This window comes from Gobio gobio, assembly GCF_949357685.1.
Source record: "Gobio gobio genome assembly, chromosome: 5".
Classification (NCBI taxonomy): domain Eukaryota; kingdom Metazoa; phylum Chordata; class Actinopteri; order Cypriniformes; family Gobionidae; genus Gobio; species Gobio gobio.
The window spans coordinates 13,291,058-13,316,756 of record NC_137101.1 but is presented as its reverse complement, the minus strand read 5'-3'; the positions used below and the strand labels follow the sequence as shown (position 1 = coordinate 13,316,756).

Sequence of the window (25,699 nt, the reverse complement as noted above, 5' to 3'; positions counted from 1 at the left end):
TACTGCAAATCGGACTCCTTTTTTTACACTTCCAAACTAAGTATAGATATGGAGAGATGGAGTGGGAGAGCGTGCTGATAATATCAGTACTGTTACTGTGCTTCTGGTCTGTAGTTAGATAACACTCCATTGATCCACCCACTAGGTCCAGTTCTAGTCGCTTTTTATCTTTTCTATGCCACAATAAGCGATAAAGAATTTTCTGTTTCTGTCCGGATACATATAAAAAAAGGGTCCACAGGTGCATAGACATTTAAAATTCACATTTGGCAGATAACAATAACATTTATCTTCATTATATTTTAGCTCATTTTAACCCTCTGGTGCTCTTCGTTTAGGGGTTGCATTGGTCGTCTTCCCGGTCATAAGTGACCGGACACCTAAAAATTAAACTTCCTCCACCCCAGTAAAACCAATGCAATTTATTTTTCTTCAATTATATTTTTTCTTTTTAATTTTGTATTTTGAGATGATTTGATGGTATTTTTTTATATTTATGCAATTATGATGGTCTATTTTTGCCATTGAAAATTATACAAAAACATTTTTTTTTTAATTTTTAATTATTGCAGTATTTCAGGTTAAAGATAGAGACTAGGCCTTCAAAATAAATAAATAATATATATATATATATATATATATATATATATATATATATATATATATATATATATATATATATATATATATATATATATATTGAAGGCAGATTAGTGCCCTCTTTTGGAATTATTTAAGAAATCATGCAACCATGGGTGTAAAGTCTCTATGGAGAGGCTTGAGAATTCCCTAGTTCTCTTTTGAACTGATTTGAATATATCTTTAAAAAATATCAAAGACTATTTATTATAAAGTTTTAGATTAGTTTGTTTATTAGAAATATAGATTTTTTTTCTGTGAATTCAGAAGATGTGCAGATTTCCCATTAATTTCCTATGGTGGTCATTTTTGACCGAAGACAATGAATGCTACTTTTTTTTTAATGACCAATTAGCATGCTCGAATCATGACTCACATTTTTTGTGTGTTTACATACCTAATGCTAGAAAAGTCACCAAGTTTCATATCATTCTGATGAAGCAGTGATTTTTAAAATTTCAAAACAGAAAATTGACCGAAGAGCACCAGAGGGTTAAACTGAAAACTGTTCTAGCAGGAAGTAAATAATAAATGCAAGAATATGAAACAGGAAACTGGAGTAGATGGCCTTCCTGATATTCAGATGAACATCATTATTGTAATTTAGATCAAATATTGCTAGTTACTTTGTTCTTTTTTGCTTCACCAATGAAAATAGTTCCAAACAAAGCCAAAAAAAAAAAGGCGTGACTCCAAGCGACACAAGTAAGTGGTGTTCCTTAATCAGTCAGTGGGTTAGAATGAATTAGTTGAGTGAATGATTCAATGACTCATGCATAGGGACAGTAGTTCTTTTTTTCAACCGATTTGTTCAAAAACTGATTCATACAAGGATGAATGAATGAATCATTGATTCACCCATTAAAGAGTTAGTTCACCCAAAAATTTAATTTATGTAATTATTAATTACTCACCCTCATGTCGTTCCAAATGTGTAAAGGCCAGTTGCTGAGCACTTGCTTTCAAATATGGCTCTGCTCTCGCTCAGATTTTACGCGTACTCTCGCAAATATCTCCTTGCTCTTTCTGTAGAATTGTCTCTATTTTACTGCAATTTTACTAAGCATGCCCAGCACCTACATGCAGTCTTTTGCTCATCGTCATGGCAACGGTTCGTGTCCAGATCGAATTACGCCAGAGTTTTTTGTCGTTTATTGGAAAATTTTACCACACTGCTCAGACATTCCACGACCAAACAAACGCGATTGAACATCAGACAGACACCGACAGGGGTAACACACTGATCCAACTAACTCTGACAGATTTGTTTGTCTGTGCGGTGTAAATTGGCCTTAAGACCTTCGTTCATCTTTTTGATATCGTCAATATTTTTGATGAAATCCGAGAGCTTTCTGAACCACACATAGGCAGCAACGTCATTGCAACTTTCAAGCCCCAGAAAGTAATGCTGGGTACACACGAAAAGATTTTGAAACTCTTATAACGTGACTTTAAAGTAAACAAACATGGCGGACGACGACAAGAAATTACGCTTATAGTATATTGAATGCTTTTTACAGAAAATTTGCAGGGGTGTTAGGAAAATGTTTAGATGAAATTAAGGAGACTGTGAAAATTAACTTTACGTGTTACAGTGCGAGCTGGAGGTGGGTCTTCCGTCAGCTTGCTTTCTGATTGGGTATTGTTTCGTTTCATGTGATAATCTACAGAGCGCACGCACGTTTATCCTCTGGGTTCCCCCCACATGTCAGGATTTCTGATCGTAAATATTCAACATGTTGATTTGAGATCGGGGCGGCTCCGACGTTCTTCCGATCAGGTTCAATCACTCTTAACACACCACAGGACAATCTGATAAGATAATCTGTAGAACCATCAAGATAATCGAAACTTTACCTAGGATTGTCGAAGGGGAGAAGACCTTTCGTGTGTACCCAGCATTAGCAAAGACATCGTTAAAATAGTCCATGTGACTACAGTGGTTCAACCTTAATGTTATGAAGTCATGAGAATACTTTTTGTGCGCAAATAAAAATAACGACTTTATTCAACAATTTCTTCCCTTCAATGTCAGTCTTCTACGCTATTCACGTAGTAAAGACAGTGCGGCGCTTCCGGGTTCTACTTTAGAACGTGTTCGGATCTTTTTAAATTCTCAGCCATCCGAATGGGCTAGTGACAGGAAGCACACGTGGCACGACTCGTGTTTGTCATTAGTCTTGTATTTTTGTTTTATTTATACAATTGACCACAGGTCATAAACCTGAAATAAGAAATAAACAGTGTTACAAATATATCCATTGAATATATAATGCAAAATAAACAAACATGAAGTAGTAACAATAAAATAACTAGATCTATTTCTGCTATAAATAAGAATACACTATCATATAATCTCCAATACAGTCTTACAAAGCTGCGTTAGAACACCACAGAAACTACATTTCCCATCATTCATAGCAGCGCTCATGCGCAGAGTATAACTATCACACGAGTCGGCAGGTAAGGTGCATTAATCATTATAACACTATAGTTCAATGTTTTACTAAATGAATGCAACTCCATCGCCTACCACACAACCGTCTGCTACATTAGTTTACTTGGTAATTTGTTAATTATCCAGTGTTCAAACATATCGCAAACCGAGAGAACTGAACAGTACACGCGCTAACCTAACTACAAATTAAGTCTCTCAGCACGGACTAAACGCAGCCGATGACGACAAATACACAAGTATGAAACTTTAAACATTCCTAAATTAAAGTACAGCAGACCGTAGCTTATGATAAACTTTTCAAAGGTTCTAAATTCGCTACATACCAACGGGCTGTGTGCTCCTGACGATGGATTGTGAATAATAATAACGCTGTGTTTTTTATGAAGCTTCCAACGCAACTGCGCATGCTGATACCCAAATGACCTCACGCAACAAAATAATCATCATGACGTAAATATAAATTTGGTTAAATAAATCCTACTGTTCTCAATATTTTAAGCAGACTTTTTTATAACCATACATTTTAACAATATATTTTCCTCGTGACCCAAAGAACCGAACACCTCCCACTTGGCCGACTGATGCAAATTCAAGGAGGCCACTACAAAGTATCTTGAGTCTTTCAGTAGACACAACAACTTAAAGTCAAGTTTTGCAGCATACACAGAATTAAGAAAATCCTTTTCAATGTTTACATTTGCTCAAAAGACTCTCTAAGGAGGTAGGCACCACCACCTTTCCTCCTACTGAGTGTAGGTTTGCCCTTGAACCACTCAGCCGCCTCCCAGGGTTACCCACTAACTAAAAAAAATAAACGTCTCTTGGGTACCCAATGGTAAGGACTTTATTCTTTGTGCTGGTCTTCAACAGGAATCAATACGACCAATCTCCGCACATCCCTGCGAAGAACGATAGTAGAAAGTAAAGTAGAATCTTTTGCCTGGGTCCTGGCAACAAGGGAGGCAGGAAGGCCTATACAGGTCGCCACGTCAGCATCTCGGACCACTCCAGACTTGTCCGGATAGGTGACAACGATTCGACCGAGCCGGAACTGTCCTCTCAGGGCATTCTGGTCTGCGATCCAAACCAGATCTCCAACCCGGACACTTCTTTCCACTCTGTGCCATTTATGCCGGATAAACAAGTTCGGTCCCGCTAGTTCACTCCACTTTGACCAGAATTTGTCAACTCCCGCTTGAACAGCCCTCAGCCTACGCCAAGAGTGAGTTTCCAAGTCAACACTTTGCATATCTCCTCTTTGTCCGGTGCGTCCCAGGATGAGGGAATTAGGAGTCAAGTACTCTACTGCATCTTCTTGCTCTTGCGCCTTGGCGTCGATGGGTCGCTCGTTAGTTAGGTTGGCTGCTTGGTAGAGAAGAGTTTGGAACTCCCCCCAGGTGTAGCTACCGGTTGTTCCACCGAGACTATTGAGAGCTCTTTTGACAAGTTTGACAGCTGCCTCGGCCGCTCCATTTCTGTGGGGCGAGTCCGCAGGATGGAAATCCCACTGCCATTCAGTTCCATTTTTTGCTGCTATGTCCTCGACAGCCACCTTCTGTAAGCATGCTAAGTGCTTATGTAGATCTCTCAGAGCAGACTTGGCACCCATGAAATTTGTGCCTCTGTCAGACCATAACTTCCGAGGGTGCCCCCTCAGGGCAGTGAATCTGGAGTAGGCTTGAAGAAAGCTCTCGGCAGACAAGTCGTCTCACTCCAAGATTGTACTCTACCGCCACACAGCAAGAGTCCTGTGTTTTCATCTTTAGTTACAACTAGGCGGTTCAAGGCTGTAGTCTTAAAGTTCAAGCCGTCCTGGGCAGCAAGGGCTAAGTCTTGAAAAGCAACTGTTCTCTCTTCTACAGATAGCTTAGAACTATTTGCCTCCCACTTTGCTGAATTCAAGGCTTGGTTCTTTACTCTTAACCAAGATTCTGCAGCTCGTCGAACCCAAGCGACAGTTCCACATAGTTTTGATAAACTACTGAACCGTTTGGGCTCCACCAGGCGCACAAGAAACACGCCCCAAAGTTTCCTTCTCTGCCTTTCTACTGCTTGAGTTGGACCTTGGTCTTTTGGGAGTGGTTGTAGTATATGAACTCCCACGTTAGCGGCATTATCAGTGCTGCAGGGTTTTGCAACCTTTTGCGATTGAGCTCTGGTTGTTACAGCTGAGAATGCTTTTCTTTGTAACCTTTTTACCTTATCAGCAACTTTGGTCACAATTTCGCTGGCCATCTTCACAGGCCATTCAGCCTCAGGTCTTTTTAGAAATTCGGGGCCTTGTTGCCATTCTGACTCTTCATCGAGCTCTTCAGGAGTTGCTCCCCTAGTGACGATGTCAGAAATGTTGAGATTGCCGTCAACCCACCTCCAGTCATCCACTGGCCCAGCCATCTGTATTTCACCAATTCGGTTGGAGAAGAATGTTTGGTAGCCATAACTATCCTTCTGGATTGCCCCTAAGATAGTTAAGCTATCCACAAAGTGGACCCAGCGTTTGACCTCAAGGCGGCAGTGCTTCTCAAAGTACCTTTTCAACCGGGTTGCGAAGACAGCGCCACATAACTCTGCCTTGATCACGTCCCCTTTCTGGTTGAGAGGAGTAAGTTTGGCTTTCGATTCAACAAACCTCACAACAACTCCTCTTTGCGTTTCCCAGCGGAGATAAAGCACGGCGCCATAGGAAGCCTCACTCCCATCCGAAAACGTGACACCCATAGGGCGGCCCATGGCTCCAAAAGGTGTGAGACTTCTTTCGAACTTTATCTTGCCAAGTCTCACGTACTCTTCAAAGAGTCTAATAGCAGCCTCCCGAATTCTTGGCGACAGTGGGTCATCCCAAGTATCTTTAGTTGGATTACCAATACTTGCTTCTTGGTAGGATTCCCTTACGAGCATTACTCCTTTCTGCTTTGCTGGAGTGCCAAACCCGATAGGGTCGTAGAACCCAGCGACCTGACTTAGAAGTACTCGACGAGTTAAGGGGTTTGGAGTTCCACTTCTTACTTCATTTTCCTTCAAATCAATTCCCGTCCTCATCTTGCCTCGCTTCTTTGAGAAATTGATGGACGTCAACACCCGAAGTTTGTCGGTCTCTGGTTCGTAGCCGACACCCAGCGCTTTACTTTCTTCGTCTCGCATCTGATTTGGCAACACAAGAGTCTTAGGCGCTGACAAAGTTGTCTCACTGTTACTGGAGTTAGCTGCAGTTTCTAACCTCCCACTTTGGCCTGTCAAAATCCACGGTTTTAAGGAGAAGCTTCCAGCCTCCAAGATCTTTTCAACTCCGTTGGTGATCTTTTCCAGTGTTTTGATGTCATTGTGGGATGTTAATATGTCATCGACATAGCTGTCTTCTACCAGAACACGGCGTTCTTCAACCATGGCTGCAAACTGTGGAAGATTAGCAGTCTCCCTCATAGCAACCTGGGCAATGCAGCCAGCAGGTTTGTCCCCAATGTTAACCCTGACGACAGCGAAGGTTTGAATCTCATCCTCTGGGTTGTCTCTCCAGAGGAATCGATGGAGATGAACTTCTGTGTCTTTAAGCCAAACAGAGTTATACATTTTCTTCACGTCGCCTAAGGCGGCGTACAATCCAGTCCTGAATCTTAGAAGGACTCCTCTGATCTGATTGAGGACGTCTGGGCCCTTGTACAAAAGGTCATTCAAACTCACTCCGCGGAACTCTTGGCTGCTGTTCCATACAATTCTTACAGGGGTAGAGGATGAGTGTGGATTTGGTGCGACTAAATGGCTGATGTACCACTTCGGTCCCTTCCAGCTCTCAAGTTCTTCTTGAGTGAGTTTGGTTGCAGCTCCCCTTGAGATCATCTCGTGGATTTGCTCCCTGTACGCAGCCTTCCATTCCGGCTCCCTCTCGAGGCGTTTCTCAGTGTTGAGGAAAGTCGCCTCCACTGCACGTCGGTTGTCTGGCAGTGTCGCAGGATCTCCTTTCCATGGATAAGTTGCGTCCCAGTGAGGAGACTTGCTGTGCTTGTCTGCTTGCACATAGGTGAGGCATTCTTTGATTTTTTCTATTTCTCTTTCCTCTCCTAGTGTCATTTCTTTACCACCAGGGGGACATCTACCGCATTTGCAGCCACCACATTGAGGGTCGCAGGCAGCGCCGACGCTGTCCCACTTGAACCAATCGAAAATGTCTTTGTTGGTGACCAAAGTACTCCTGAGGATTGTTTCTCCATTAACCACTTTAGCTTTGGCAAGTTCGGTTGGGTCAACAAGGACTTCTTTATAAGCCTTCGAAGCTGATCTCATAGAACGTGCAAAATGAGTTTCGGACCTGTGCACCGCTAAATCTACTTTCTCGAAGAGGTCAGGATGAGCTCCTCCGACCGTTATTCCCAGAGGGCCGTCCCAGAGGACGAGGTCTCCTTCCACTTTGATTGGCTGTGGGACCAGGCGACCTTCCCTATGACTTATTAGTAGGTCGATCTTCTCTGGACGGACCAAGTCATGTGCGGCGATGTTAGGAAAGAATTTCAGTAGTTGCTGTGGCGTGACTGCTTGGTTCACTTTTGCTATGTTCTCCAGGCCGTAACATAGGAGCTTGTGCTCCGCCACTGTACCCTTCTGTGTTTTTACTCTTAGTCTCAGAGTATACCTTTTGGTAGCAACTATCTTCTCCATTCCTCCAACTCCTTGCACAATCAGCTTGATGTTTTCGCCTTTCAGCTTAAGACGCTCAGCGGCTTCATTTGAGATATAATTGGTATCTGAAGCAAGATCGATCAGTGTACCGATTAGCTGGCCCGAGTTAGTCGTCACGGAGAGTAGCATCATTACTACGGGGTACTCTATTGGCTCACTGTCTGAACTAGTGCACACTGTTGTTGAAATCTTATTTGAGAAAGCTTCTTTGACCTCTGCTTTTAGCTCTGGAGAGAGCTTGGCAAGAACCTCCTCCTGTCTCTCTGTCAAACCAAGTCTCTTTTTCTCTACTCTCACTTTGCATTGCTCTTCATTCTTTTTATCGTTCTTTTTCGTCTGTGGCAACGGGCAGAGTAAGTAGTTGTGGTCTGAGGACCCTCCTTTATGACAGTCTTCTTTGGAGCATAGAAACCTTTCAGTGCAGCAGCCGTCCTCATTATGGATGCGCAAACATTTGAGGCATACTCCTGACTTCTTTAACTGAGCTTTCTTGCTTGACAGGTTGAGCTTCTTGAAGGCTTTGCACGCAAACAATCTACCTGCATGCTTTTCGTCCCCACAAGTTATACATGAACTAGGTTGAGAGCCCTTTTGGATTGATGTAGCCTTGGTAAATGCCTTCTTTTCTCTACTCTTTTCCTGTGACCTCTCAGTATAGTCTTTCGAACTAGGCTGCAGTTGATCTAACTCCTCAAGAATGTCCTCCTGTTTTTTCAGGTACTCCATTAGACAATCGAAGTGATTTCTGGGTGAAAAGCCGCTTGCAGGGTCGTTCTTATGAGTTAGACACTTTTCTTTCAGAGAGTCTGGTAACTTACTCTCAATCGACTGTGCTACTAACCGATTTTTCACAGCATCTTCTTTCCCCAGGACTTGGAGGTCACGAAGAGCTCTTTCCACAGCTTGAATTAGTTCGATCGTCTTTCTAGGGCTGTTTCCCTTTACAGGTGGTAGGTCATGTACTTCTTTTGAAATAAGTAGCACTATTTTCGGCTTATTTCCATATTTGTTGTCCAGGAGCCTGAACACATCAGTAGCAGATCCACAGCTGGACAAGACAAGGTCCTTTTTGACTTTGTCATCTAAACTTCCTATGAGATGGAACTTTTTTATATTTTCCAAACCATGAGGGTTCCCCAGCTGCTGAAGGTCCTCCCATTCAGCTTTCCAACGGTAGTAATCTCTCATGTTACCAAAGAATGTAGGCAGGCGTGCACGTTCCAACATGATTTGGGGCTTGAAATGGAAAGGCCCTGGGTACATGTTGGGAGCACCTTGGACTTGCAATTGCGTGCTTGTAGCATTTGGAAGTCCACCATAACTGAGATAGGTGGGAGCGATGGGTGGGTCATGCTGAACTTCGCTTATAGGGAAGTGACTGTCTATGGGACAGGACAGTTTACGGTTAGGAGAAGAACCAATAGACGCGCCGGCTTGCTCACCGGTCTGGCTTTCCTCGTCTTCATCTTTCTTCCCGGTAACTTCCAGTTTCACCAGTTCTTTCTGCTCCTCTTCGTCTTCAGACCAAGTGCTGCGTTGCCATGCCCACTTATCCCACAGTCTCTCTTGTCGCTTTCTCATCATCCTGCTACGGTCTCTAGATTCCTTTAGTGCGGCATGAGGAATAATTTCTGTCCACTCAATTACTAGACTGTTGACTTCACATACCTCTCGTTCTAAGTTTCTATTCATCAGTTCACACTCCTTCCTAGACAGCTGCAGATGGTCGGTTGCTTCGGCGTGATCCAGGGATGAGTTAGCCTCCTTTACAAGGGTGGAGATCTGCTCCTCAGCAAATCTGGTCCAGAAGCTGTTTTGGATGAGGTGTTTAACTGCATCAAACTTGCGATGGCATTCCAGTGTTTTCTCGTCAACCTGATCTACCTTTTTTGTGGCCTCTTCGTCTTCTAATTCTCGTAAGGCCATAGCATACTCAAATCCTGCATCTTCCACTCTGGTATGATCTCCTTTGAACTCTCTCCACTCAGCCTTTAGATCCCTTTCTTCTAGCGCATTGGCCCTGGAGGTGAGATGGTTGGCTCTTTTAGTGAACGCAGTCTGGGCTGCTGAACGCTTTTGCCGTAACCTCTCTATTTTCTCCTTTTCTGCCATCTTGTTAATTCGCTTTTTTCTTTCTTCTTAGGTTTGCAGACTAGCAAGTGAATAGGCAGTATAGATGGGCTTTTAACTTAACTAGATAAGGTTACCAGTCACTGATTTATTTTCTGGTCTTCAGGCTTCAGAACAGGGCCACAATGTTTGAATGGCAGGCCTAAATGGTTTATGACTGTTCGGATCTTTTTAAATTCTCAGCCATCCGAATGGGCTAGTGACAGGAAGCACACGTGGCACGACTCGTGTTTGTCATTAGTCTTGTATTTTTGTTTTATTTATACAATTGACCACAGGTCATAAACCTGAAATAAGAAATAAACAGTGTTACAAATATATCCATTGAATATATAATGCAAAATAAACAAACATGAAGTAGTTACAATAAAATAACTAGATCTATTTCTGCTATAAATAAGAATACACTATCATATAATCTCCAATACAGTCTTACAAAGCTGCGTTAGAACACCACAGAAACTACATTTCCCATCATTCATAGCAGCGCTCATGCGCAGAGTATAACTATCACACGAGTCGGCAGGTAAGGTGCATTAATCATTATAACACTATAGTTCAATGTTTTACTAAATGAATGCAACTCCATCGCCTACCACACAACCGTCTGCTACATTAGTTTACTTGGTAATTTGTTAATTATCCAGTGTTCAAACATATCGCAAACCGAGAGAACTGAACAGTACACGCGCTAACCTAACTACAAATTAAGTCTCTCAGCACGGACTAAACGCAGCCGATGACGACAAATACACAAGTATGAAACTTTAAACATTCCTAAATTAAAGTACAGCAGACCGTAGCTTATGATAAACTTTTCAAAGGTTCTAAATTCGCTACATACCAACGGGCTGTGTGCTCCTGACGATGGATTGTGAATAATAATAACGCTGTGTTTTTTATGAAGCTTCCAACGCAACTGCGCATGCTGATACCCAAATGACCTCACGCAACAAAATAATCATCATGACGTAAATATAAATTTGGTTAAATAAATCCTACTGTTCTCAATATTTTAAGCAGACTTTTTTATAACCATACATTTTAACAATATATTTTCCTCGTGACCCAAAGAACCGAACAGAACGCCAGCTCACTGTTGGCCGACACTGTTCACATGAGCACCACAACGTATGTGTGTGACGTTGATGCAGGAGCCGGCCAATCACTGAGCTGGCATTCCAACGTAGAACCCGGAAGTGCTGCACTGTGTTTACTACATGAACTACATGAATGTAGGTCTTGCGTGTTTGGAACGACATGAGGGTGAGTAATTAATGACGGAAATTTCATTTTTGGGTGAACTAACCCTTTAATGCTGCGTTCACACCAAACGTGAATAGAGCATCAGGAGCGAGTGATTTCAATCTTAAGTCAATGGAAAGGTGCGTTGAATCGCGTCTGGAGGTCCTGCCTCATTTGCCCGTCCAGTTCACGTGAATGACGCAAATTTGACACAAATTGAGTGTTTTGCGCAAATGGTGCTTTTTGTACATTCACGCGTTTGAAGCGAATTCGCATCTGATGCCCGAGTTGAAAAATAAGAACTTTGGCGTCAATTCGCGCCGCGTTAACCAATCAGGAGCCTGCTTGCTGCTGTCACATGGTAAAGTGACGTGATGAGAAACCCTGCATAATTTAAAAATACTACTATTGTGTCACAAAATGTAGTTTTAAGACTTTTTCAGATTGAATGTAGTTGTTTAAAGCTCAAATCTGTGATTTATTTATAAAGAGAGCGCTTTAAAAAAAAAAATATTATCTTGCTTTTTTGGAGTTGTGAGATCCAGGCGATCACCAGGCACTCAGCGCTCATTAACCCCGGCGAGAGCAGCCTTTCCTCAGCCAGTCCTTCTGACGTTTGCCGTTGGCTCGGATGTCCTGTAGTGGTTCGTCTTGTGTAGATCTAACGGGCAATCTTTGGTGTCATGAATCTATAATTTGTTGTCTGCCAAATCGTTTTGACTGAGGTCAAAGAGAAGTTTCATAACTTTATATATATGCAGTGAAGATAATGTAGGAGTTGCCTGGACCACATTTGTGGGGCTATTAATGTTTAATATATATTTTTAATGAAAATGAAAAGAGGCAAAGTGGTGTTTTGACATATTTCTCCCGGACCGCCTTGAACGCACGTCTTTTTCGCTTCAAACGCTCGATTTATTTGCGCGTCCAATTCTCTGTGGACGCGCAAATGGATTCAAAATGTTCAAGCGTCCAACTAGACGCGGTAGACGTGATTTTGACGCTCTATTCGCGTTTGGTGTGAATGCAGCATAAGACAGTCACTTTCGCCACCTACTGGCAAAGCAATGTAACTTGCAGAATGAGTCAGTGAAACACTGACATTGTCTGGAGCGGCCAAACAAAGACAAGCAGAGTGATACAAACCGTATATTTATAACAATTATATTATAATAATTATTTGTTTCTTTAAATACAAACTCGAATCCAATCAAACTTGAAGTTGTGCATGAAAAAGGGTTCCGTCTGTCTTGGGTCAGCTAGCATACCTCTAATACGGTTCATGTAATTATCTTGCTAATTATGATAATAATATTAAGCCTTTTCATTTTGTTTTGTAGATCGAATGCTCCAGTATATCAGAGTATTCCGAAAAAATCATCAAATCAAATCACCTGGACAACGGTAAGACAATCTGCTCATTCCTGTTAGGACACAGCACAGTGTTTAGGTCTGATTCTTGTGTGGAATAGAAGAGTCATACATTTTCCTATAATAGGCAAGAGGAGTTCCATGACACAGGAAGCAGCATAGTCACTTCCTGTAGCTGACAATCGCCACTTCTGGTGTGATGGCAGAAGTTGTTGTTTAGTTGTCCACAGCAGCTCTCATTAACACTGGAGAGCAGCAGGCGGGTGAGAAGCCTGAGTCAGTGTGAGAGAGGAGTCACTGCTCCACACACACACACACACACACACACACACACACACACACACACACAGGCATGGAAATTGGAGATTGGCAACCTGCCTTTTGCAAAATGGGAATAATGGTGAGGATGACAGAAAAGAAGAGGGAGCGAGAGAAAACCATAAAGAAACCCATCAATCAAATGTAACTTTATATTGAAATTTTTGTGACGAAATGCTGAAATCTTAACCCATTTGATTTCTGTAATGTACAGTCTAACCAAAATGTATTCCGACGGCTTCAACATTTTTTCACATTATCACAGTTTATTCGCTATAGTTTAGAAAATGGAAATAAAATATGTCAAGAACTCAGCGTGTTTGAACAAATTCATCTTGATAATGTCTGATAACGTTGATAGAAAGGAATGTAATGGATTACAATCAACCAATCAGCTGCCAGCTGTTGAATTTAAGTACGCAATTAGATAATACCAATTTAGGTCAACCAATTACCAAGCAATGCTTCATTTTGTTCAGTCTGTGGTGTAAAAGGTCACATTAGCAATTCAAGAAAAAACACTTATACACAAAATATGGTCAGGTCAAAGTGTCTGAATAATGTTTATCAATTTTACTGATAGTCCACATGAAGAATTTTTGGGTATAAAATGTCACCAGTTTACTTTATTTTGCTATCCACACTTACATAAATTAACTATAGTATCCTGCACCGGTGTCTGAATCATTTTTGGTTTGACTGTGTGTGACATATTTATAAGAATGAAACAAATAATGCTGGGTGAGACTTGATTTTATCCTTCAGGAATTGATAATATTGTAATTTATTGTCATTTTAATGTTATACAAATATTGATTTAGAATAAAATAGAAATGTATATATAATTGTATATTAAATAGTATAAAATAAGCATATTTTTTGTGCATCTTGCAGTTATTACCATCATTAAAGGGAAGGTGGAGGACACTGAACTGCCCGTGGATCAGGTGGACATCATCATTTCAGAGTGGATGGGCTACTGTCTTTTCTATGAGTCTATGCTCAATACTGTCATCTACGCCAGGGACAAATGGCTGGTCAGTGTGTGTGTGTGTGTGTGTGTGTGTGTCGGCTGTCTCAAGGCCAAGGTTATTTGACTAATTAGAATGTGAAGCATGTGTCCATGCTGGAAATTATCATTTATAATGGGAATGAGTGGGCTGCTGATGAATGTCTACCACTGAATGACAATTTGGTCCAGAGGACAAGTGGCTTGTTAGATTTTTTTAATAGAACCATTGTGTTGATGCCAGTAAATTTTTTCGCCCTGGAGTTATTTTTTATGGTGCACTGAACAGGAAGGAAGGAAAAGAAAAAATGATGCCAGGAATGCATTGTTGTATATTTAAATGTTATATAAGGGTAGTTGTATATTATATTTATGTTGTCTTTTGACCTGATATTATTTATACTACTAATTATTACAAAATAATTTTAAATATTTTAGATAATAATTATATATTATTTTCTAATTAAGATTATTATATTATATCCCTAGTGGTGTTTTATGACCTATTATTTATACTTATATTATTAATAATAATAATAATAATATTATTATTTGACAATTTGGACATACGTCAACTATCCATACATCTTTGTCATAGGTGATACCTGTAGATTCTCGTTCCTTTCATTTTTCAGAAACCTGGCGGTTTCATGTTTCCAGACAGAGCAACATTGTATGTGGTCGCCATTGAGGATCGACAATACAAAGACTTCAAAATCCACTGTGAGCACACGCACGCACACACACACGCGCACACACACACACACACACACACACACACACACACACACACACACACACACACACACACACACACACACACACACACACACACACACACACACACACACACACACACACACACACACACACACACACACACACACACACACACACACACACACACACACACACACACACACACACACACACACACACACACACACACACACGTCCTGTATTAAATGACCATTTAAAACTGTATCTCTCTCGTTCTAAAAAGTGGCTTGATCTCTGCCTCCTTTTGGATCCCTCACATTCATTTACCTTAAAAAAAAAAAGAAACGAAAAAAAGGAAAAGTTCCTGTTGAGCTCCATTACTCCCCTGCAGCAAAACGTTTGCTTTTTCTCCATCCCTTTCACCCCCTCCTTCATGTTTTGGATGAAAGTGTGAGATTTCGCCTTGGCCTAACACTCATGTGAGGGGATGTAATCAAATGCTGCCAGACACAGAGGAGGCAGGAGTCTATTTTAGGGCCAAATGAAGATGACCAGACACAGCCACACAGATTTTCTACTTTTCAATTATACTAAAATATATTTTCTCTGTGCTTGCAGGGTGGGAGAACGTCTATGGCTTTGACATGACCTGCATTCGGAACGTTGCTATGATGGAGCCCCTGGTGGACATAGTAGATCCTAAACAAGTAGTGACCAACTCCTGCCTCATTAAGGTACGAGTGTGCGAGGAAGATCTCATTTCAATCATACTTATTAACTGTGCAATAGGCCACTATGGAACACATGTAGCGTGGGTGTTACATAACAGAATAATTTGCAGTAAAGCGCCGCCGGATCACAGCGTGGTAACGTGTGTTCATCTCAACAGATACACAAACATCAATCATTCATTTAAATTAGCAGACAGAAATAAGTCCTCATGAGAAATAATGCTGCTAATATCATCATGTAGGTCTGGAAGACTTATATTCCATTATATCTTAATAAACGTGTCTTTTCATTTAGTAGGAAAGATTTATTTAATATTGTAAAACAGTAATGAGATTAAATATATAATAAATATAATATAATTAATATAATATAATATAATATAATATAATATAATATAATATAATATAATATAATATAATATAATATAATATAATATAATATAATATAATGTGTGACCTGGACCACAAAACCAGTCATAAGGGTCAATTTTTTTAAATTGATATTTATACATCATCTGAAAGCTGAATACATAATTTCCATTGATGTATGGTTTGTTAGGATAGGACAATATTTGGCCGAGATACATTTGTGATATATTTACGGTACGAGATTTACAAAATATCTTAATGATCCTAATGATTTTTGGCATAAAAGAAAAATCCATAATTTTGACCCATACAATGTTACCCTGGTTTTGTGGTCCAGGGTCACATTAAATATAATAAATATAATTTAAATTTGCTGTCCATAATTTGTGTTCAAGATTTACAAAAATTATATAATGAGAATGTACAACATCAATCCATTTTCAGTGTTTATATTGGGAATCTTTCAGACTGGTCTGATAGGAACCGCTGCGGAGGAGCACAGTCCCTGTGTGACTCGCCATAGACATAAACATAGAGAAGTAGCTCCGACAGCAATGTTCTTCCGCAAGACGCATGTAGTTCTGTTTATTAACCGCTAGAGTGCAAAAAGTTACAGACTGCAGCTTTAAAATAAAATAAAAATCAATGAATTAAATTATTAATATATAATATTAACCAGAGGCGTAGCCAGCGGGCGGGCCTGACAGGCACTATGATGACTAGGCCCCCCCAGTTTATTATACAAATATAATATTTATTAAATCAAGGTTGTTTAGATTATTTGAACGTAATTACAAAATTATTATAACATCTCAAATACTGAAATAAATAATATTTGTTTGTTTTTTACAGCCTATGGTTTTTGCACAATGCTTGATGAGTTTGATTGACAGCTGTGTTAGGCAATTAGGTGTCAGGCTGTCTCATGTATGTCGTGTGGCTCGCGCCTGTGAGTTCATGAAGTGTGTTTACCTATTCACTTAGCCTATAATTTGCAGTTGTGTGATATAAAAAGGACTTAAACAAAAAAGAAAAATCGCATTAACGCGGGAGAGAACCCATCCATCAGGCCGCAAGTAACGTTAAGACTTTAATTCCAAGCGCAGGTTCATTGTGTAAAGCTGGGAACATGCCATCAGTATCTGTCAGTTGTGATCGTCTAGGGCAGTGGTTCTCAAACTTGTTATACCACGTACCACCTCAGAAAATATTTGGCTCTCCAAGTACCACCATAATGACCAACATTAAAATAGAGTAGCGTAGTAGGCCTAGCTCTGCACAGTTAAAAAGTTCATTTTGTGTCTAACGTTTGTTGTAACCGCTGCTCATGTTTTGTATGTGGACAGGTTACAGTTTTGGTTTATGTAGACAGTGACAATCATGAACTCTTAAAACAGAAACCTATGAGCAACGGATTTCATTTTTCTTGAGAAAAAAATTATAATATATTTTTTCTTTCAGTGAAGACATATTGAATGTCAAAAGAAACGAGACAATCTAGGGGAGAAAGAAAGAAAGAAAGAAAGAAAGAAAGAAAGAAAGAAAGAAAGAAAGAAAGAAAGAAAGAAAGAAAGAAAGAAAGAAAGAAAGAAAGAAAGAAAGAAAGAAAGAAAGAAAGAAAGAAAGAAAGAAAGAAAGAAAGAAAGAAAGAAAGAAAGGGCTGTGCTTTCAATGTGCCTCTGAATCAACTGGGGGATCAAACTCTTTGAAGAGGAGGAGAATGATTTCAGCCTCTTTGTGAGGTTTATTAAATGAAAGGTTGAATTGAACAAATAAAAGCCTCAATGCTGCCGCTGATCTGTTGTTCGCACAAAGAGTAAGAGGATCTTTGTTCGCCAAGGCTGATACGTGTTCCAACTTCTCCACTTATACAGGCACCGATACAGCCACAGCCAAACAATATAGTCTTTGAAACAGGATCTGTCGTGATGTGTGGGTTAAGGCTATATGGCATAAACCACATTTCACTTCAGGCTTAGATCACAGCCAAAGCATCTCATGGCAGATCATCAAAGGACTTTTTTAGTGCAAGTATGCTGGCCAAATCATAATCTCTATTTAAACATAATCTCTAAGTGTGAGACGGGACATATTGCCTTCTTTCAGGAGGTGGACATCTACACGGTGAAGCCGGAGGACCTGGCGTTCACCTCAGCCTTCTGCCTGCAGATTCAGAGGAATGACTACGTTCACGCACTCATCACGTACTTCAACATTGAGTTCACCAAGTGTCACAAGAAGACGGGCTTTTCTACAGGTTCAGCCTTCTTCCATACCCTTAATTAACTCTTACCAATAAATTCTGTACCAACTGAGCCATTGTACAATCCCTTCCAGCCCCTGACGCTCCCAGCACACACTGGAAGCAAACAGTGTTTTATCTGGAGGATTACTTAACGGTGCGGAGAGGAGAGGAAATCCTGGGCAGCATCACCGTGAAGCCCAATGAGAATAACGAGGTAAGGCTGTAAGTGTGTGTGTGGGGGTGGGAAATGGAGATGGAGAGAAATCTAACGTTTAGAACAGTGGTTCTCAACATTTTTGACTGCAAGACAATATTTAAAAGCCCAGCCAAGATATTTCTGGTAGGCCTACTTCTGCTGTTACAACAAAGCTTCTTACTTATTTACTATGTTCACATACATGAATACATACACACACACACACACACACACACACACACATACTGTATGTAAACACAAATTTGTTAGTTGCGATTAATCACGATTATTTGTTTTGACTAGCCTGGATGCCAGCTGAACTTAGCCCCACCCACAACATTTGAGGTCGGGAAGTTCGGTGGACTTGTTCCGTTGTGGAGCAACTATGCTCGAACCAGAGCTGTTCGGACCAATCAAATTGTCAGGGCGGGATTTATACGATTAATCGCGATTATTCGTTTTGACTAGCCTGGATGCCAGCTGAACTTAGCCCCGCCCACAACATTTGAGGTCGGGAAGTTCGGTCTGGACTTGATCTGTTGTGGAGCAACTATGCTCAAACCAGAGGTGTTCGGACCAATCAAATTGTCAGGGCGGGCTTTATACGATTAATCGCGATTATTAGTTTTGACTAGCCTGGATGCCAGCTGAACTTACATTCAGACTAGAATCTGAGTATGACGACGTTAGGCTACGTTTTGACAGCACTATATATTGCAACAAATGAAATAATTAAATTCTAGAATTCCTTATTTTTCAATAAATGTTCTCCAGGTTTTACACTTTTTACTAGTGAATTTGAATAACTTCTAGTTTTTGTTTTATTACATTTTTGAAAATTATATATTACTCACAAATAGCAATTTCTACCCATATAAATATATATTAGCACTTGACATAAGAAGCATTTTTTGTCTTTCTCAGGTCTATTAAAAAAAAAAAAATTCTCCTTATACATTTGAGCTGTTTTAGCTTATTTTTAGCTTGCTTTGTTTTATTTTAAATCAACATAAGCCACCTTGGAAGTGTGCTTAAAAAATACCTCTTCATTTGAGCCGTTTTGGCTTATTTTTTAGCTCGCTTGGTCTTATTTTAAATCATAAGCCATCTTGAAAGTGTGCCCTCTAGTGGTTCTTTCCCCCCTTGTTGAAAACCACTGGTTTATAAACAAGTACGAGGCAGATTTCAAAGAAATAAGATGACAAAAAAAGCACTTGATTTCTTTCAGCGTGACTTGGACTTCACCTTTGAGCTGGATTTCAAAGGGCAGCTCTGTGACGCAGCCATCTCCCATGACTACAAGATGCGGTAAAACCCGATCGGCATCTTGAGTCGGGGCACCGTTTCCCAGGGAGATTCGGCGGAGAGATGGACTGCGTCTCTCCTCTGCCTCTGTCTGGATAAGAGAGGCTGCCGAACCGCAGGACCCCTCTATGATGTCATCAGTGCGAGTCCAGCACTAAAAGCAATAGTGTCATCGCGTGTCACACAAAGAATAGACTGTGAAAACATCACTCTGAATGTAACTGTGTTAACAAGTCTGAGAATGTCAAAGCTTGTGTTTATTTAACCTTATAAAGATAGAAAAGTGTTCATGAACAGTGTCAATGTGAAATCGTACAATGCCTCATAGAACAAAGGCTTCAGTTTGGATGCATAAATGAAAAGAGTTTTGCTTATGTTTAAGTGCATTTTATTGTGTTCTATTTATTGGGTTAGTGTTTGAGTTGTTTAATATAGTGACCACTGGCATGTTTTCTCCCTCTGCTTTAATTTGAATTCATTCAAGAGTTTTCCTAAAGAACCTCTAAGAGCAGCTAAACTATTTCAAATCATTCTCATCGAACGCAGGTTGTGTTATTTTAGAGCAACTTAATGTGACTGTTTTAATTTAAGAATATTTTTAGTTCTTGTTTAAATGTCAGAGCACTGTTACACACAACCTGTTTGAACCACCTGTGTGCTCCTTTGTGTAAAACAAGATGGTCACAGAGCGGTTCAGATGAAGGCAACAAAGGAGGCAGCCAATGTTCTCCTCAATAACATGTTGAAGATTTTAGTGCTTATTGGTGTTGTCATCAAATGAACCGTCTCTGCAAACGGCTACTGAAAACACTTCTTGTTCTAGTAGAGAGGTTTTATTGGCCATTTTGAAATCTAGGTTTCATGATGCTAGCTACTTAAGGTGGATTGAATGAGGCTACTGTAATGCTAAATAAATGGGAAGTAACAATCACATTTTTTCCTAAATGACTTTGCTCTTACTCACCTGGTTAAATGTGGTTGCCAACTACATTTTCTCCATAAAGAAAAAAAACTGGAAATTGTGATCGACAGTTGGTATTGTTAACAAATAGAATATGTACAAAGATGATTTTAAATGAGGTGTGACAAACTGTCCTGTGACTACAACACACATCAGCCGAGCACAGATATACAATGCTCTTCGACAAATGGACATGAAAAAGCTTCTTACACGTTACACTATTCATTTTTGATTCAGCTAGAAGTGAATTTGCCCTCTTTTAGCCTACATTAAATTATTTACATTGCGCTTTATGTATAATCATCAAAAACCCTTATATTCAGAGTAATTTCACCCATGAGTGTGTGTATATATGCGTGCGGTCACTTGCAGCAGGATTTCTTCTTCAGTGGTTGATCCACTAGTCTGACCGTGTTCACCCATACTCTGTCTTCCTGTTCCCTCAGGACTCTACAAACATATAAGTGTTCATTAAAATACTTAATATAGAAAATAAAAATATTAATAATAATGAAGAACAAAGTTCCATTTACATATCAGTGTTCATTTAAATACGTATAATATAAAACAATAAATACAAACAAATCAAAGTTGTATGTACAGAATCGACTGAAAATGTAAATACATTTTTTCTCTTTACATTTTTTTTTGGTTGTAAAAATACCCTATTTGCAAGCATATTTTTCTCCCATGTTTAATTTCTTTGACAACAAAGTGTGATTATAGTGGGGTTACTGAGATAAAGGGATAGTTCACCCAAAAATGAAAATTAGCCCATGATTTACTCACCCTCAAGTCATCCTAGGTGTATATGACATTCTTCTTTCAGACGAATACAATAGTTATATTTAAAAAAAAGTGGCTAATCAAAGCTTTATAATGGCAGTGATTGTTGCTCTGTTTTTGAAGTCCATAAAAGTGCATCTTTCCATCATATAACTGCTCCATCGATTCGCTTCAGAAGGCCTTTATTAACCCCCCAGAGCCGTGTGGAGCAGTTATATGATGTAAGGATGCACTTTTTTCCCGAGGGAACTAGTTCGTCAGCTCCAGTTTTTTATCCAGCCTCTCAAGGAGACTTCAGATGCCCCAACACCTGTGATGAGACGACTCGACGCCAATGAAGAGACGACTCAACGCCAGCGTTGTTATGGCCTAAAATAATACATGATTGATTAACTTATTCTAACATTTTTCTTTAACATTCTCTTTCTAACATTTTTCAATGTACATTTATGAAATGCACTTTCTGTAAAGCTGCTTTGAAACAATGTGTATTGTGAAAAGCGCTATACAAATAAATTTGAATTGAATTGAACTTTTATGGACTTCAAAAACAGAGCAATAATCACTGCCATTATAACGCCAGCTATTGGATTAGCCAGGACTTTTTTAATATAACTCCGATTTTATTCGTCTGAAAGAAGACTGTCATATACACCTAGGATGACTTGAGGGTGAGTAAATCATGGGCTAATTTTAATTTTTGGGTCAACTAACCCTTTAATAGCAAACCCACTATAGGGCAAGCACCCAAGGTTTGCAAAAATTAGCGCAACGCTGCGGTATGCAGGGAAGGAACACATGGATGGTATGCAGGGAAGGAGTCAATGAAGCAGAGGCTTCACTACGCTGAATAATCTTCTTTTGAGGGAAAACGGCTAAATCGACATGTTTGCTCTTAAACATTGTTTTTTAGATTGATTTTAGATTTTGATTTTTTAGACTTGTACATCATTGCCCACTACTGGTGTAACCATTGTAATGGGTTTAAATGAATCGGCCTTGAAATGAAAAGCCCTTGATCACATGTGGGTAAATTAAGTGCAAGCTGCTGTTGTGATGTATTTATCGGGTTTCATTTTGGTCTATGGATCTGCCTGAAGTGTAGATATGAGTAGACTCGCTCCTGCAGTCAAAATCAAGGGGTCAAGGCCTCGAGGGTCAAGGGTTCCCTCGTCCTCCTGACAAAGTTGAAGGCACTTCAAGATGGCAGCGGAAATTGCATAATTCCCTTCTATATTGTAGGTGAAATGGAGTATGTGAAAAGAGTAATAAGTCCGAATTCATGCACAAAATAAGTACCTACTCAGAGAATATGCGATTTTGGATGCTTATGTAGTTGATTTCCTTTCAAAGTAAATCAACTACATACGGTTCACACAGTCTGGAATAAAGTACGACTGATGTAGAGAAGAGTATCATGATGATCGCATTTTGAAGATAAAAAGAAAACCGCAAGCTTTCCGTTCGACATCTGATAATGTTTACCGACAGTTAGCAGTCTCGCAGTTTCTTTTTTGTGGGTTGCAGCCCTGGGTGAGCTGTTACAATCTAAATCTGATCACATCTAAACAAAGTAATACGAAAGTGTTTGGTAACATTGTATTCATGTGTTTTTTAGCTCTTACCTAGCCAGATGTATCATGGCCTCCAACACATTAGCTCCAGTATAAGCGCTGCACTCGTAGAACATCAGGTTTGTTTCCTACCAAATATAACAAAATCTGTGCATAACGTTTTGGATACAGTGATGTAGACTTGTGAAAGTAAAGCATATTAAATTGTGTAAATACTGTAGAATATACAGTGTGTGTGTGTGTGTGTGTGTGTATGAGAGACCACAAGAGCACACCTGTGCTAGCATATCAGCTTCCTTTGTCTGCACTTCTCGCTCATTCTCCTGGTCCGATTTGTTGCCAAGGAGCATGACGGGTATAGGGTCGCCTACGGCCTCCTGTATGCTAGTCAGCCAGGGGCGGACTGATCTGAAACTGTCCTCCATTGTGATGTCGTAGATGACGACCACGCCATCTGCCTTACGGAAAAACTGCTTGGTAATGCTACGATACCTGCAGGGCACAGTGACATTGCAATTTTTCATGCTGGATGTTTATCATCAGTGACAAGTGAGTTCATGTTTTGGTTGCGCAATAGATTATGCTAGACGACAAGCTTTTTAGAGATGCTTAAATGGATAACAACACAGACTCGGGAATAAAAAGGAAGCATACAAACTGAAGCTGAATGTAAATGTCCTAAATAAGAATATAATAATGATACTGTCCTGTATGTAGGTATCAGGACCTCACCTTTCTTGACCTGCTGTGTCCCATAGCTGAAGAGCGACGTGGCTGTCCCCCAAATTCAGTGTCCGCACACTATAGTCAATGCCTGTACAGCACAACACACACAAATAAAGGCATTTTTAATGCAAAAACACCTTTATGAAATCAAAACAGACAAAAACCATTACTGCAGCAGTGAGGGATAATGGCCACTAGAGGGTATTGTTGAGTAATATTTGTGTGTGGAATATACAAGTGTTTTGAACACTTTAGCCACATGCTTATGATTTGTCATTTATAAAATATTATAAAAGCAAAATATCGAACCAAGTCGTATTTATTCTAAGAGACAACTAAATAACATTCTCTAAAAATGAACTTGGGACCAGCTGGCTGAAAGTAAATCAAAGTGTCCAGATTGTTTATGGGCCACTAGAGTCCAGGGGTGAAAGGCTAGAAACTTTGAATAAAGTGAATTGATGGTGTTTGACATAATCTGCTGCGCAATGTGCGGCAGGGTTTAAATGCAGGGAGTGTGACTTCCCAAGCCCTTTCATGTGATGTTGCCTGCTTTGAGAAAGCCATCTGATATAGCATAGTAGGTTTCCGTTAGCACTCACACACATTTGAGGAGTAATACTAAGTATGCACAATAATAATGCACAGACTTTTGATGTCAAATGTTGTGAATTTTGGTAACTCAGTTTTGAGGGCCATATCATAACAAAAAAAAAGAAGAGTGTAGTAATTAGGGCTGTAACGATTTGACCAAAAATAAAAATCTTGATTAATTGAATAGTGATTAACTGATAAGGTTTGTACTGTAATTATTTTTTTACTATTAAAAGGTGGGATGTTTTTTTCTAATGAAAAAGTGCATTTCTTTGTGAATACTTGAAGGAAACGGTTCACTTTCAGCAGTTATTGTCTATGGGACAGATGTCTGCTTGTTGTACATCAGATACAGATAAATTAGTAGGCATAGGCCTACATTACATTAATTTGAATGCATTAATGAGAGAGTGATTGTGTGTGTGAATTAGTCATAACGTCTCTATTAATTATGAAGCTGTGGTTTGTAGTTACTTCAAAAGGTATTCAAATCTATGCTATAACAGTTGAGTTTCTGCGCTGCTCTCTGCGCGCGATCTTCACGTGATGTGAGAGCTATTGTCTGAGTGTTTGTGAGACAATATATCAGGCATTAGTTCAACATAATACACATCTGACGGTCTAAAATTGCTTCAATGTTCAAACTGGCAGGCCTTAAAACACATACAAGTGACAAAGATTTGTGAGGACGAAAGTGAAAGTGATGGCTTCTGGCTTTGTCAGAGACGCGACGCAACACGGCTCGGCTCTCTGTGTCACAGAAAAAAGCTCATGAGAACTGAACAGAGGTTTTCCATATTCCATGTTCTTGAACAGTGCACAATCGCTTTAATGTTCAAACTGGCAAGCCTTTAAACGCATTTAATTGACAAACTTCACGAGGACACAAATAAAAGTGATCTGGCATCGGGGCTTGCGCGCGCCATCTCTGTGTGTGTATCAGTGCATATAAGAACGGCGATTAATTTGCCTGTATAAACTGTGTAAAACATGCAATTACCATAGTAATTGTGAGCATATATAAACAAAGATAACTACTCCTGCATCTTTCCGTGTTTCCGTGCACTTGATGTGACTGACGGGGCGGAGTCACGTGACCAAAACCGAAATAACCAACATGGGAAAATTACGTCGGTTAGAGGTTTAAATTTTGGTTTCGATTACTTTTCGATTAATCGTACAGCTCTAGTAGTAATCCATCCTTCTGATCAAATAAGGTAAACTCCAGTAAAAGGGCAGCCAATTTGCATTTACTAAAAATCCCTCATTACAGTCATCTGTTGAACCTACTTGAACTGACCTATCCACTCACCAACTTGAGCAAAGTCAAATTGTAGGGCCCTATCATACACCCAGCGCAATGCTGTTGCTAGTTTCAGCCCGACACAGTTATCGTTTTCACGTAGCATCGGCGCGGTGCGCTTTAGACCATGCGCTTAGACCATTAAAATAGGGCCTGTAATGTGCACAAGGAGGGGTAGAGCAACTTACCCACAGTGGCTGAGGTGGCAGAATGAAACTGTCCATCACAGAAGCGTCGCAGCAGTGCAGTTTTGCCAACACTGGAATTTCCCACCAGAATGACCTTAAAGAGGCGCTGAGGGGATGCCGCAGCACCTTCTACAGGACCCTGTAGCCAAAAATACATACA

The 25,699-nt window shown here is 40.0% G+C and overlaps 2 protein-coding genes across 5 annotated transcripts in view; one reads left to right on the top strand and one right to left on the bottom strand.

Annotated features, from left to right (window-relative positions):
* prmt8b (protein arginine methyltransferase 8b) overlaps window positions 1-20,339 on the top strand; it is a 25,084-nt gene extending 4,745 nt beyond the window's left edge. The window contains exons 4-10 of the mRNA XM_079818199.1: window positions 12,484-12,547; window positions 13,727-13,869; window positions 14,477-14,564; window positions 15,180-15,295; window positions 17,768-17,918; window positions 17,999-18,120; window positions 19,331-20,339. Of these exons, the coding sequence (XP_079674325.1) occupies window positions 12,484-12,547; window positions 13,727-13,869; window positions 14,477-14,564; window positions 15,180-15,295; window positions 17,768-17,918; window positions 17,999-18,120; window positions 19,331-19,414 (768 nt within the window). The 3' untranslated portion in view covers window positions 19,415-20,339. The remainder of the gene's footprint in view (window positions 1-12,483; window positions 12,548-13,726; window positions 13,870-14,476; window positions 14,565-15,179; window positions 15,296-17,767; window positions 17,919-17,998; window positions 18,121-19,330) is intronic.
* Window positions 19,627-25,699, bottom strand: part of cracr2ab (calcium release activated channel regulator 2Ab) — a 24,992-nt gene continuing 18,919 nt past the window's right edge. For all 4 annotated transcript variants that reach the window (XM_079818196.1, XM_079818193.1, XM_079818194.1 and 1 more), the window contains 5 exons: window positions 25,540-25,678; window positions 23,461-23,542; window positions 23,004-23,220; window positions 22,780-22,856; window positions 19,627-20,818 (listed from right to left, as the gene is read on the bottom strand). In XM_079818196.1, coding sequence (XP_079674322.1) covers window positions 20,731-20,818; window positions 22,780-22,856; window positions 23,004-23,220; window positions 23,461-23,542; window positions 25,540-25,678 — 603 coding nt within the window. In that variant the 3' untranslated portion in view covers window positions 19,627-20,730. The remainder of the gene's footprint in view (window positions 20,819-22,779; window positions 22,857-23,003; window positions 23,221-23,460; window positions 23,543-25,539; window positions 25,679-25,699) is intronic.